The sequence below is a fragment of the Rhinatrema bivittatum genome, chromosome 1 (genome assembly GCF_901001135.1).
Source record: "Rhinatrema bivittatum chromosome 1, aRhiBiv1.1, whole genome shotgun sequence".
Classification (NCBI taxonomy): Eukaryota; Metazoa; Chordata; class Amphibia; order Gymnophiona; family Rhinatrematidae; genus Rhinatrema; species Rhinatrema bivittatum.
The window spans coordinates 185,427,151-185,442,512 of record NC_042615.1 but is presented as its reverse complement, the minus strand read 5'-3'; the positions used below and the strand labels follow the sequence as shown (position 1 = coordinate 185,442,512).

Sequence of the window (15,362 nt, the reverse complement as noted above, 5' to 3'; positions counted from 1 at the left end):
TCTATTTCTTTATTTATTTTCTGACTTTCACCAATATCCCTTGAAGAGGCTCAGACAGCCACCAACACAAAAGTGTAATTGCTCTGCCTTAGTTCACCTTAACACGCCTTATCTTAGTTATGGAGTGAGGCAATACATTAACTAAACTGTACTGATGATAAGAATGAATCATTATAATAAAGCTTAATTCTTCATTAACCTTTCAGGGAGCTTTTACTGGTGTTCCTTTGATGGTAAATTTAAGCACAAGAAGAGAGACTGGAATTGTGCCACATTCATTATAATAACGGGCAAATAATCTTCTGTCTATGTTTAACAGGACTCCCAGTTCAGCAAACCCCTGTGCAAAATGACAAAGTTGATGGAATGTGGGTCCTGCAGATTATTCCCATCAGTCTCTGCAGCCTGACTGTACAACACCTTCATTAAGTTCTGAAGCACAGGGGATGCAAGCCATTAAAGCTACTGTGTGGGTTTTTCTGAATTAATACACTGCTATCTCAGAATCTGCAAAAGGGTGCTTCATTTGATGGAAGCTGACACCTGATGTTAATGATTTAAACAAACAACCAACCATAAAAAAAAAAAAAAAAAAAAAAAATCCAAGCATCCTAAATCTTCCTATGGTACATTTATTATGGGAGCTGCTGTAAATAAGGGTGATTCCCAGAGTCAAGGAGGAATTTTGTCACACAAATGGCAATGCACATGCCTGCTGGTTAAATCCTACCAAGAGCTGATCTTTCCGTTCCAAAATTAGTCTTAGTAGCCAAGGAAAATTAGAGTAGGGTCAGATTCTCATACATTGTCTGCTCTGTTACTAATTTGAAGTCATTGAAGGAACTATGATGATTCTAAGACACATGCTTGATGAGAGGTCACATGGCATCGTGGGTTTACAAAAATAAAGCTTCCATATGTTCATACAAGCAGGTTCCTCTATCTGCTCCTCACTGCATCAGGAATAATATATGATGGAAAATGAAGCTGCAGCAGCTGAGACCCACGTTATAAGCCAGACAACAACCCACAGGATACTCCAGCTACTCAGAAACAATTAGGACTTTGGAGCCAGAAAGCCATCCACTTACAGCTCTAACTCATAATAGCTACAGGATATATGAATTATCCATATCTACTCTGCTTTACCAAGAAATCAAAACAGGATAAAGGCAATTACAATATGCCAAAAAAAAAAGCAAGCAAGAAAGAAATCTGTGGATGCAGCAGCTTAAACCGTTTTAAAATAACACAGCAAGACTAAGGAGTTAATGATTCAGATGCATATTTACCCCAACAGAAAGAAAAGAGTGCAGCCAGAGTACACTAAGTAGAACAGGGTTCCTATTTAGACCCCAATCCCTGTGGTATTTGCATGGGGGGTTCCCCCTATACCAGCAGCAGCAGCAGCAGCAGCACTGCTTCCCACAATAAAAGACATCCCGTAAGCTTTCTCTTGGATTTCCTTTCAGTCGTCCGGTATGGATGCGGCATTTCAAAACCGGTCTAAAGTCATTCTACATTTTAAGATGGTCCACCAAAAAAGGAAAACAAAAAAAAACAAAAAAAAGTTTCACTTGACTTCCAAGTTACCCGAACTCCCAGCTAATATTCTGATCTGCTGGCCACAAGTCCAGGAGTCCAGAGGAACCTGCCGGTCACATTATACTCCCGAAGAGATTACTAGAGAACCGCTTGCCTTTTTTTTTTTTTTGTTCTCCCTTTATGAGTTGCAGCCAGCAGAAGCTGTGGATTTGATGTATTGCAATCTATTTTTACACAGGCAACAGCAGCAGCTTCCATGGTCCTGCATAAACTCTATTCTCCTGGTTTGTCCTGTTGTACGGGACATGCAGTAGAATTTAACCATTTGCTGTACCGTTCCCGTTACCTGAGAACCACGCTACAGCCAGATGCCTTGAGATCTCAGACCTACAGGCTCTTAAATCAGGCCCCAATGTAAAGTGACACTTTTTGTTTTTTGTTTGTTTGCAATATTCTACCGGCAGAGCCTCGTAAACACATTCTGTTCTTTGTGCTTTATCAGGTGTGCGATTGGGGAATGAGAAACCCTGAACAAAAATAAATAAATAAATAAATAAATAAATACAGAAAAATCACGAACAATGCAAAGTACCGGGAAAAACTATAGAACCATAAATTAATTAGCAACTAGAAAAAAAAAAAAAGAAAAAAAGATAATTGCGATATAAATAGATATCGCATGTTTCCAACCAGGCTAACAAATGCCACTGGAAAGACTTCAGACTCTGATTCATATCAATATCTCGTAGTATAAATATTGCTTGTGACTGGAACAAGAGCCAAAGGCACATGCAAATAGTTTCCAACTGCAAGGGACTCCGATGACAGCAGTTAATCTTTGATTTGCTCTCGGCATCATAGAAGTAACCTTAAAATAGCAAGCTTAGGGGACTGCAGCAGAGACGATGCAAGCTGTTCTCCTAAGTATCCCTTTCAACCATTTTATGCCTAATCGTTACATTTTAAATAGGAGGGGGGGGAGGAATAAAAAAATGAAAAACCCTTTACACCCCCCCAATCCATCCCCTCCGGCTCCATCAACGCAAAGAGCATCAATTGCACCCACAAGCAACGCTGGCATCTCGGCTCGCTCACCTCTATAAAACTCCACACTGAGTCCTGGTTGCACATGTCCCACGCCATCCAGCCCCTGAATGACGGCAGCGAAGCTTTCAAACTACAGTCCACGGTGGCACCCGAGAGCGTTCACTCAATGCAGGCAACTCGCCCCTTACTGAGGCTGAACTGAAGGCACCTGTCTTACTACTGTTCCCAGTCACGTGACACAGCTATAAAAAAAAAAAAAAAAAGGCTGCTCTGTCACTCAGGCAGCCCACGGCTCACGCTGCGAGGAGCGGTGACGTCGCTCGGAGGCAGACCCCGTGCTTAAGTCAGAGCAAAGCTCTTTCCTTCCTCCCTGCTCTAAACCCCGGCCCCTCCCCCGCCCCCAACAGATGTTTGAGTTTCCAGCACCACACTGTGATGTAAATCAGATTTTCATGCCACGCCCCCCCCCCCCCCCTCCTTCGGATTGAGCCCTGGCCATATAATAACTAAAATCCTCTGAAATCTTTTTTTAATTTATTTTTTTTTCTTTCCAAAACAAACAACTGACAAAAGCTCCATTTATTGCACGGAAAGAAGTGAGGTTACCGTAATCTTCACTGATTTTACAGACCCTTATGTCAAACTCTGTGTCATAAGCGCCAATCTTTACTAAGCACTGAATTATTGGGGGTTGGTTGGGTTTGTTTTTTTTTTTTTTTCCCCCAGTTTGGTTACAGTCCCACTGTGCCTATAGCATGGTTCATTACGCTGGTTCATGCACACCGACTGTTTTGTGTTGCAGTATGAACTTGAAACCACGAGCCCATACTGCAAACTTGAGTCAGCAGAACAAATGACTTTTATTCATTTGTAATTAAATCAGCAGCAAAATCTGCCTTTCGGATCGTAATTTTCAACATCAAAATAGGTCTTTCGCTGCTGAGTCTTCTGTTGTATGATGGATAGTAGAGTGCCAGTTAAAAAAAAAAGAAAAGAAAAGGTAAATCCCCCCTTTTCTAGTTCCATTTCTAGCATAATAAAAACGGTCAGAAAATCATGTTTAGCAGAACTAGGGACTTTATATACAAATCAATCAGGGACAGCCATCACTGTGAATACGTTATAATCAGGGTCCTATAGAAGAACTGTGATGAATTATGACCGATTTAAGGTAACCATGATTTTTCTGATCTTTTTTTTTTTTGCCTCGCTGTCTTTTGTTGGCTTCAGTGTTTGGTGTTGTTACTCTTGATTGGTCGTTTCCAGGTCTAGTGTTTCCCTTTCTTGTCTAGCCTCCCTGGAAACCAGTCACTCTGAATGCCACTGTTTTGGCCCTGCCCAAAAAACTGCTGATGCTGTTGTCTCCCTTTGCATACAAGTGGCACTGCCCCGTCCACTCCCTCAGGGAAGCATTTTTCAAAAGACTCGGTGTTCCGACATCTCTGCAAATTGTTTGACAACACGAAGGGTTGCTGCTGTTGCTGGTTGTGAACACTGTTGTGCCACAAACAGACGTGCTCCTTCTCCTGAGTTCATGCACCCTCCCTCCCTAAAGGCAAGAGCTGCAGGGGTCAACGGACCAGATCTGAAACCGACGGTACCCGAGACTAATGGCATCTATTCACGCCAAAAAGAGTTCATTTGACTTTTCAAGTCTACAAGTTTCTTTGCAATACAATAAAGTGATCCCTCTGATTTTTGAGGGAGAAGTGGGGGCAGGGTTCTCACTCAACTCTGTGTGCCTAGCTAAGCTTGCAAAACAGGTGTTCTGTTGGTCAGTTTCCATTATGACACAAGAGACATAATACTTTGCCTTCCCGATTATGAAACAGTCTCGGTTATCTGCCAACCTCAGAATTCTGCTGCAGTCAGGCACCCGCTTATAGATGCCTCTTCCTACATAGGAGAAGGGAGGGTCCCCATTCTCAGAGAACTTTTTCCATATGCCAGACCCACATGATTAGAGGGCACTGATTTTCAAGGGGGGAACTGAAGTTTTGCCAGTGGGATGGTTTAAAACTTTGAACCCCAGAACTGGAGATGGAAATGGGGCACAGGTAGAAACAGGTGCAACAAGCAAACATCTGACTAGAACAGAAAATCCAGGGAGCATGGATGCCATGCTAAACTACCAATATCACTCCCTGATGGAAAAATGTGCACCAAAATATTCTTCTTTAGAAAAGGGTAGTCTGCAAACGAGACTCAAGGGCCAATGCAATAAAGTGCACTCAGCCTTGTGCATAGGTTAAACCGCAGTTGGACGCACGTTTTGGTTGCGCTAGATAACACCTGATGCAATAAGAAGATTAGCATCTCCAACACACGTGTGCGAACCAATGCATAGCTAATAGCACTCATCACATGTAAATGCCATGTAGATGAGGCTATTAACTATTATCCCCTGATGCAAAAAATCTCTGGGGTAGATTTTATATAACTACGTGCGCGTACTTTTGTTCGCGCACCAGGCGCAAACAAAAGTACACCGGATTTCAATAGATACACGCGTAGTCGCGCGTATCTGTTAAAATCCGGGGTCAGCGCGCGCAAGGCTGCCCAAAATTGGCAGCCTGCTTCCGTTCCCTCCGAGGCCGCTCCAAAATCGGAGCGGCCTCGGAGGGAACTTTCCTTCCACCCCCCCGCACCTTCCCCTCCCTTCTCCTACCTAACCCTCCCCCCCCCCCGGCCCTATCTAAACCCCCTCCCCTACCTTTGTTGCACAAGTTACGCCTGCCCGAGGCAGGCGTAACTTGCGCGCGCCGGGCCGGCCGCCGGCGCACCATGGTCCAGTCCAGGGGCTGGTCTGGAGGCTGCGGCCATGCCCCCTACACGCCCCTGATGATGCACCGGCCGTGACATGCCCCCGACACGCCCCCCCCAGGAAAGCCCCGGGACTTACGCGCACCCCGGGGCTTGGTGTGCGCCGGCAGCCTATGCAAGATAGGGGGGTTTGGGGTAGGTTTTTGGGGGTTACACGTGTAACCCTTTGAAAATCTACCCCTCTGTGCACCCAATGTGCACTTTTTAACAAATCAAATTTAACATCAGCCCCGGAGCTGGTATTAAGTCTTGCCATGCGTCAGGGCTCAACAAAAATAAATAAATAAATAAATAAAAAATAAAATTCTATATATACTGCTTTTATGTGGGGAGGGCGGCCTTGCCAAGCGATGCTGCGAGAAGCCACGTTATCCTTTCTCTGCCCCTTGGCTTTTCAAGCTGGATATTTTTATTTTATGTTTTTGTTTGCACCAGTGTAGATGTATTTTCTTATTACTATGCATTCAAGCAAAGGGTATGCCTCCTCCTACTGCAATAAAGCCACCCTAACTGCCCTGATCGCTCTCTCTCTCTCGTATTCCTACGGGTCAAGAAAACGGATGCTCATATTGAGCAGCCGTTTTCCTAATGTGGGCACAGCCACAGCTCCCCCGAACACCCAATGCTTTTTAATGTGGCAGCTCATTAAAATATAGCATCATGCATCCAGGAGAGGTGGGTGTGCGCACGTTGAAAAAAAATGGGCATCCAGTTTGGATGCATGTTTTTACGTGCATGATAGTGCATCAGCCCTTCAGTAGGATACTGGATTATTGCAGGATAGATACCCTGAAGTGTGTGAAAGCTTCCTTCATCCCTGCACTTCTAGGACCCTACATTGTTACACTCTTTTGATTTGAAAGAAAGAATACTCTGGCACAATTTTTCCCATAAAGGCACCCATTTTGTTATGATTTGTGGGTATGTGGACCCTTGGCCCAAGATGCGAGTTGTTACCACCTGTGGGGAGGAGCCCCACAGGTCTGCACCGTTGGGAGGTGAGGTAGGCACAGCGAGGAGCTCTGGGCAGAGCTATGGAGAGATCCCCAGGAGCCAGGAGAGTACTCCAGTAGGGAGGCAGGCTGGAGGTAGTACCTGGGCTGAGACCCAGAAGGGAAAGGCGCCAGACAGACCGCAGAGCGGGAAGCGCGAGACTGGCCGTACAGGAGGTACTCCGGAAAGGCAGACCCGAGGGGTGGAGCTGCGCAGCATAGAGGATGTTGCAATAATGATATAGCCCAAACCACAGAGCAGGGAAGTCAGAGCCAGGTCTCTACTGTGGGAACAGTCCTGGAGAGCGGTGGAGTGCCGGCAGTCTCAGTGAGCATGTAGACGCAAACCCAAGGAGCGGGGAGGCGCTGACAGTAGCAGTGAAGCATGAGAGCACTACCCTGAGGAGGGGAGAAGCTCTGACAGTCTCTTGAGTGACATGTGGGTGCATCCCCGAGGAGCGGGGAGGCACAGACAGTCCAGTACAGAACACAGGCACAACCCCAAGGAGCGTGGAAGCCCTAAGGTAGAACTCATGGGTTGCAAAGGTTTTCCAGGAATGGTCCCTAGGAGCGGGAGGTCTTGCAGGATAGGACCCAGGAGGCGCAGAGCCAGCCTGAGGAGCGGGGTAGGCCAGGAGAGCAAGTCCCTGTAGGAGGGCACACTGACCCCCGAGGAGCGGGTGCCAGGCAGGGTCCAAATCCACGAGCCTGAAAGCAAAGTCACAGGAACATGGAGCCTGGAGCCGAAGAGACGTACGGAACTTGTTGCCAAGTCGGCTAGCTGAGGGCGAAGGTGGAGTTTAATTACATAAGTCTGATGACATCATCAACCAGGAATGCTCCCAAGTTTCCCTCCGAAGAGGCTTCAAAGGACGGGCCAATGATGCGCGCACGCGCCTATGAAGGCCCACAATCGACATGAGTGGCAGCGGCATCCAGGCCACCATAAGGAGTCATGGGGAACGCAGCGATGGAGACTGGCCTGCGCTGCAAGCAGACCCGGGAAGGGCAAGAGAGTGATGCAGGAAGTAAGTACATGCGGTCACAGCCATCTGCGACCAACATGCATAACACATTTGATATTTTAGCACCCTGTCCATGTTCATTTTGTTGGGGGGGGGGGGCGGGGGTGACAGAGAAGGTGCTTATAACAGACTAGAAATGTGGAGGCATATCAAGATTTGTCCTATCTGCTCCTGGGGCTGTGGGCAGCAGAATACCTTCCTGGGGGGGGGGGGGGTGTCAACCAAGCTCTGCCACTTTTCCGCCCCCCTGGCCCCCTGCCCTCTACTGGCCTCTCTCTCTCTACCCATTGCCCTCATACCCTGGCTCTCTCTCCCCTACAACTTCCCTGTCTCCTCACCTCTCTTTTTCTGTCCTGATCTCTCCCTCTCTTTCTCTTCCCCACCACCTCTCTCTCCTCCAGCCCCACCCCCCTAATTATATCTCTCTTTTTCTTGCTCCTCCCGCTGATCAGGAGGAGGAGAGTGGTGGTGCCCCAGGCTGTGTCCTTCTCCTCCTCTGCTGTCTTGCTCAACTGCTGCTTTGAACTTTGTGATAGTACAGGGTCCCATGAGGTTCAAAGCAGCAGTCGGTCCCAGAGCTGTGGGAAGACATGGCTGACATACCACTGCTCTCATCCTTCTCTTGCTGCCAAACCACTGCAGCATTCCCAACTTGTCCCCAGATCTCTTGTGGGAAGAGCCAGATTTTGGAGGGGCCATGGCCCCTGTGGCCCATTCCATTCCAGTGCCTATGCCTCTAGTATCTCCATGGCATCAGCGATTATAATACAAACTAGGATTCTGATGGCGGGGCCAGAAGCGAGCCCTGGTCCCCTTTCAGCATGCCTCAAGACTATATGGGCAAGATCTAAGGACTGAGCTACGATAAGGAAAAAAAATGAAAACAGTTTGCAAATCTGTTTGCTTGCACATTTTTGGAATAGCATCTCTTTTGCTTGACAATATAATTTCCAGCAACATCTGAAAGGCGCCACAATCCGCAAAAAAGAATCAAGTGAGCAAAAATGTATAAAAATAAATGCTGTGGGACTTTTGCCTAAATCTTAAATTAAGCCTTTACAAGCACAAGTCCTACTGCAGCTTTCAGGCCAGGTTTTGACCCCCACACTTTTCCAGGCGACCATAAACATTTGCAGAAAGAGAGCAGAAAGAGAACGTTATTACAAAACTATCTTGTGGGCTTTTTGCAGGGTTTTTGCCCCTCCTTAATTCTGGCCCTGCAAGTTGTGTTTAATTATCTGAATGGCACACTATTAGTGAGTTGGATTACACAATGTAAGTTTTCAGCTTTATAGATTCATGCTGTTAAAAATCACATCACATGGCTATGCCCTCATCAAGTCACACATTGGGGCCAATGTACCAAGTGATAATGTGTTTGTTGCATGGTAAAGGTGTTTACCATGCAATAAACACTTCATGCTACCCATTTAACGTGTCTCTTAAGATGTAGTAAATCGCACTTGTCTATGTAAATATGGTAATGGGAGTGCTAATGAAGAATAATGAGCTTAAATATTCAGCCAGTGTGCATTAAAGTGCAATAAATGTTGCAGTACTTGTTACAGGAAAGTTTAGTATAAAAAAAAAAAAGCCCAAAACATAAGGTCATCTATAGGATAGCATTAGGTGCACAGGGCATGAGGAAGTGCAGCCCATACCTGATGTGATGACTTGTTTCACTAATGCTGAGCTTATTGTGCTCTGGCGGAGGAGAGGCCTTAGCAAAAATACCACAATAGAGCAGACATGTGGCGAGGTCTTTTTTTTTGCAGACGCCCAATTTATTTTTCCATTCTTAGCCCACTTTTGACTGTACTCGCAAGATCTCCTGCTTTTGGAGGGGCCAGAGGCAGATGATTGAGTTTTTGCAAGTGGTACTGGGGTGGAGGGAGAGGGCGGCTTCAAAGGAAAGGATGAGAGGATTGGGTGGCAAGAGGCTGCTGGATGGAGCTTGGATGCTTTCCCCTTTCATCCTGCACTCTCTCTCCTCCCTCTACCTGCTCCGTCTTTCTCTTCTTACACTGGTGCTCCCTTGTCCCTTTTCTCTCCTCTCCTCTCCCACCTCCTCCTTTCCCACCTCCACCTCTCCACCGGTGTTGCCTCTAAGGACTGGGTCGCTGCATACAAACATGTTTGCATGGGAACAATTATATGCTCACAGCAACCCAGTCCATAGAAGGGAACATTAGCTAAGTCCATCTCTTAAAATAATCGCCTAATCTACTAATATCGGTTACAATAAAATATGTATATGAGAAAATATTTTCAGCAAGAAAATTCAAAACTGCTTTCTGCATGAAAGTGAAATTAATAAAGAGCACGTTTTTGTTCAAATAGAAATGAAGAAGAGATGACCATAATGCCTTAAAGGCCAGTGATAAGTACCATCGTTTTCACAGCTTAAGAACTGGACCTTTACAATTCAGATCCTCACCAAATACAGCATAGAAAGGCTATAAAGTATAAATAAAAATATGCCAACACAAACTGAACTGGAACCATATCAAGCCTGATATATTATGCAATGTAACAATAGAAAAAACATAAACATCATCATTGCTCACAATACATAAAGCAATAAAATTAGAGAGAGAAAAAAATTATTCATAATATTAAAACATACTAATAAAAAATGTCAAAACAGTTGACAAACATCCAATAATTTTAAAAAATAGCAGACATTTGTTCTAATATTTCCCAGACACCAATAAAATATTTCAAAACATCTGATGAATAAACCATCCAATAATTTTAAAAGTTATAAATTTTCCCAAACACCAAAAAAAATTTCAAAACAGCAGAAACATCAAATAGCACCCAATAATTAAAACTAACATGAATTAATAAAAATTTCCTGCTCTCTTTTCAGTCACTCTGAGATTATCGTGAATTGAGGGAGGTGGGGCCACACAACTATCTTCTCACTGTTTCACTCACCCTCTCCAACCCATGCTCTTATTTACACTTCCTCTTTATCACCTATACAAGCTCTCTCACTCCCTATGAGAGCGAATATGTGAAACACACACATATATATACACATGCACACAAACTCACACACACACACACACACACACAGGCTCTCTCTCAAACACACACACAGGGTCTCCTCTTCAGGCCTCAGTGAGTTGAGCTCTACGGCAGCCTCCTGTTCTCTTTGGGTCATGGAGGGATGAGCTCCTCTGCAGCCCCTCTGGCCTTCCCTTCTCTTCAGGCCATAGTTATATGAACTCCACTGTGCTCCCACTGGCCTCCTCTTCTCGTTGGGCCACAGTGAGATGAGATCCACCGTGGTTCCACCGGCCCTCAAGTACTGAGGGAGAAAAATTGTGCACACCAGCAGGAAAAGTTGTGCGTGGGTGTGCATGCATGCAGCTTAGAGGGAACACTGCTCTCCACTTACATTTCTTTCATGCACTCTCTCTCACACACAGATGTGCAGCCCCTCTCATATTCCATCCTCACACTGGTTGTGCACACACTTTGCTCTAGCACACATCTATAAAAAGAGCAACCAAAAGAGAAGAAGTTGAACCAAAAGAGATTTTTACACACAGACGCACCCCGGCAGACAAAGACAACAACAAAAAAATGGAAACCGCAAAGCACACTTGACTTGGACCTGGATCTCTCCTCTCATCTCTAAGCACACATCAATCCTCCATACCTAGGTTCAGTAGCTCTCCTCTCAGCACTGAAAGAATGACTGTGATGGCCTGGCTTTAATCCTTCTCTACAGGGATGGTGTTTCCAGCAAAACTCTGTAGGTTTCACGTGACCTGAATAATACACCATTTTTTAAATTTTCTAAGTCAGAAAGAGTTATCGCATGGAATGTATGATACTGTGTAATAATGTGGGACAGATATTGCATAATATTTATTTTTCCATATTATTAGCTTAGCATATAGCACAATTCAGATTGCTTATTTTCACATGATAATTTTGAAACACAACTAATGGTAAACCTAACAGCAGAGGAAAGACTAAAGAGGTTAGGACATTTCAGCTTGGAGAAGGCACGGATGAAGGGGGATAAGATAGAGGTGTTTAAAATCATGAGAGGTCTAGAACAGGTTAATGTGAATCGGTTATTTACTCTTTCGGATAATAGAAAGACTAGGGGGCACTCCATGAAGTTAGCATGCGGCACATTTAAAACTAATCGGAGAAAGTTCTTTTTCACTCAACGCACAATTAATCTCTGGAATTTGTTGCCAGAGGATGTGGTTAGTGCAGTTAGTGTAGCTGTGTTTAAAAACGGATTGGATAAGATCTTGGAGGAGAAGCCCATTACCTGCTATTAATTGAGTTGACTTAGAAAATAGCCACTGCTATTACTAGCAACGGTAACATGGAATAGACTTAGTTTTTGGGTACTTGCCAGGTTCTTATGGCCTGGATTGGCCACTGTTGGAAACAGGATGCTAGGCTTGATGGACCCTTGGTCTGACCCAGTATGGCATGTTCTTAACAGAAAAGGGAAAGACCTGGAAAGATGGATGCAATATATGGAAGGAGAAGGACTGAAGATTCACAAAACAAAAGACAGATTACATAGTTGAAACATTCAGTAATGAGCTGGCAAGCATGAGAACTGGAGACAAAATTGTCAAAGTTGAGCAGTTTAAGTACCTAGGAGCAACAATAAATGAAAGCAGATCCCTTGCCACAGAGATCACAGGGAGGACCACGTTCAGATGACTTAAAGAACAGAAGTGAATCATGTCTTTCCAGAAGCATTGATGTCCACAAAGCAGGAGAGAGACCTTGCAATGATTAAATCTGATAATTTCAAGGTTGCAAAACAGTGTGACAAGGCAGTGATCAGAGCCAGAAGAAAGCTAGAGTGCATAGAAAAAGTCAAAACTAGTAGGAAAAAAAAATAAGTAATTAAAATCCTAGAGTATTATGTCTAAGTCTAGAGGATGTACCTCCAAAAAGATATTAACTGGCTGAATGTGGTGCACAGAAGGGCTATCAAAATGGCATGTGATCTGGACAAAAAGTCGTATGAGATGAGACTTAAGAATCTAAATTAGGACATCTTAGAGGACCAAAGAGACAGGGCGATATGAGAGAGACTTTCAAATATCTGAAAGGTATTGGTAGCACAAAAGAAGTGAGCTTTTTCCAGTGAAAAATAAGTTCTAGAACAAGACATGATATAAGGTTGCAAGGGGGAAACTCAGGAGTAAAGTCAGGAAATATATTTTATGGAAAGGATGGAATGCTCTTCTGAAGCAGGAGCATGCAATAAGTATGGAAGATCTTTAGTTGCAAAAAATCAAAGAGACAGCAGAAGTCCAACTCAGCGCACGTGTATAAGAGGTTTAATGTTTTCAACTCAAATGATTCATCGGTAAGTGTTGGGACTGCCAACATGAATGACAAAGTGAGTAATATGAAATGTTAGACATTCTAGCAGAAATATAAAAACCAGACAGCTAGGTCAATCTGGCAGGCTGTGATGAGATCATTCAAATTACAGTGATAACTAGAAGCCCTGGTATAAATGCAGATACTCACAAAGCCAGGTCTGTCTGGCAGGCAATGTATAACTTGTGTTGACTGAATCAGTGCAGCAGGCTGGTGGTGGCAGGGTACCATCAGAGAAGAACATGGGGACGGATGTTTGAAAAATGGAGCTGTTTGTCTTAGAACCAGAGGATGGCTACTAAAATGATTAGTGGTCTTCATTCTAAAACATATGGGGAAAGACTTAAAGATCTAAACATATATACCTTAGAGGAAAGATGAGATGAGAGTCACTCCTTTACATCTTGGGTCTTGGAGAATTCCTCCCTCTCCCCTCTGTTGGAGAGAACCCAATACCCAGGGACTGTGGGGCAGAGAGAGAGGAGTTAGCTCCGGTACCCTGTGTGGCCCTTGCCTTCCAGGCCCACCACTGGAACAGGGGCTACAGAAATATTTCTTTGGGTCACTATGTCTCCTTTCACCCTTATCCCATGACTCCTCTCTCTAGAGCAGGGGTGGCCATCACTGGTCCTAGACAGCCACAAACAGGCCAGGTTTTCAGGATATCCACAATGAATATGCATGAAATAGATTTGCATGCACTGCTTCTGTTGTATGCAAATCTATCTCATGCATTTTCATTGTGGATAGCCTGAAAACCTGGCCTGTTTTTGGCTCTTGAGGATCAGGGTTGGCTACCCCTGTTCTAGAGGCTTTCCTTGAAGATATTTAAATGTCTCTATCATATCTCCCCTTTTTTCCTGCCTAGGGAGTTCTCTCTTCACTGTAGGTGGGAAGAATATGAGTGCCAACCAAATACTCTGGATGCTCTGGTTGGCTGTTCAAACAAATAGCAAATTGTGACTCATTATACACCAGTTCTTGGCACATTTGTTGTCATAGCTCTCCAGCTTTCTTTATCGGTAAATAGGCCTGAGAAAGGACTGACCTTCCAGGGCATGGAAAAGTAAAACTTCCTAGATGGACAGGGAGTCTCCTAGTTGTGGGCAAAATATCCCCTTCCAAAAATACTGGCAGGCAAAAAAGATCAAAAACAGGGTCTCAAACACTGCGCAACTCTCATTTCTACCTCTTATCCCCAAGGTGAAGGGATCTCCAGATGTAACAAAAAGGTCTTGCTCATGCTGCTCTTTCTCCAGATGATACACAGGATCTTTAGAATGAAAAGTCCAGGCAGAAAGAAACCATTTGCTCTTCTGGTTTCCCTAATGTAGGGCAGGAAGGGTGACAGCAAAACGTTTCCCCAAAACAAAAGGCAAAAGCTGAAAAAGACTCCTGCAGTGAGACACCCTGATCCAGGAGAATCTCCTCAGTGCTTGTCCTTCTCAAGAAAAGAAACTCCCTGAAATTCCCCTAACCCAGACCAAGTACCAAGGATCTCAGAGAAAAACTCTCAAAGCAAATCCAAAATCCTTTAAACAAAACGCAGGGCATCCTTTCTGGACATGCTGTGTACCAGCAAGGCAATTGTCCCTATACTATAGAGTGCAAAACCCAAGCCTTGAGGTCTAGCACACCAAGAACAGGAAATAACTAATCTTAAAAAACAAAAACCCAACTCCTTCTCCTCTGATTGCTAACTGAAAATGTCACACCTATCTGTGATGCAACCAGATTTTGTACCAGTAGAGGGCTAGCCATACCAGTAACCTCTGTGGAGGTGCTGTTCTGAAAATGTACTGAATATCTCCTACTCCTAGCTCAAAGGGCTTAGGAACTAAGGTCATTTAGTGGTGATCCCAAAGGATCGCAACATTTCTTTTCAAAGAGGCGGTGGAAACAAGGACCATATCTGAATTCAAGAAAGCTTGGCATAAACCAGAACTGGGCGCAAGCATACATAAAGGGCGGAGTTAAAGGCACACACATTTAGGTAAATCACAACAGAAGAATGTGCGGCAATCAATTAAACTGGACAATAGCACTATAAATGAAGTATAAACAATTTAATAAGTGCACACACCAATAGTGCACAAAATTCAAATACTAAACGTAAATATGTAGTTATACAAAGCCCCAACATGAATTCATCCCCCCAACATGAATTCATCCCCCTAACGCAGCCTGACGCGAAACACGGCCGTGTTGGGGCTTTGTATAACTACGTATTTACGTTTAGTATTTGAATTTTGTGCACTATTGGTGTGTGCACTTATTAAATTGTTTATACTTCATTTATAGTGCTATTGTCCAGTTTAATTGATTGCCGCACATTCTTCTGTTGTGATAAACCAGAACTGCACAGAATTCTCAAGGTATGATCGCGCTATGGATCTATACAAAGGCAATATGATATGTTTTTAATTTATTCTCCATTGCATTTTGGATCATTCCTAATATTCTATTTTCTTTTTTGACCATCACCGCACACTGATCCAAAGATTTCAATACACTGTCCACATGGATTGCAAGGTCATTTTCCTGGGTG

General features: G+C 44.2%; 1 protein-coding gene across 3 annotated transcripts in view; it reads right to left on the bottom strand.

Moving 5' to 3' along the window:
* PPARGC1A (PPARG coactivator 1 alpha) overlaps positions 1-15,362 on the bottom strand; it is a 1,526,193-nt gene that overhangs the window by 168,485 nt on the left and 1,342,346 nt on the right. The window contains exon 1 of one of the 3 annotated variants that reach the window (XM_029590174.1): positions 2,641-2,776. The exons of the other annotated variants lie outside the window; for them this stretch is intronic. Coding sequence (XP_029446034.1) covers positions 2,641-2,688 — 48 coding nt within the window. The 5' untranslated portion in view covers positions 2,689-2,776. Of the gene's footprint in view, positions 1-2,640; positions 2,777-15,362 lie in introns of those variants that run through there. 3 annotated transcript variants of the gene reach the window in all.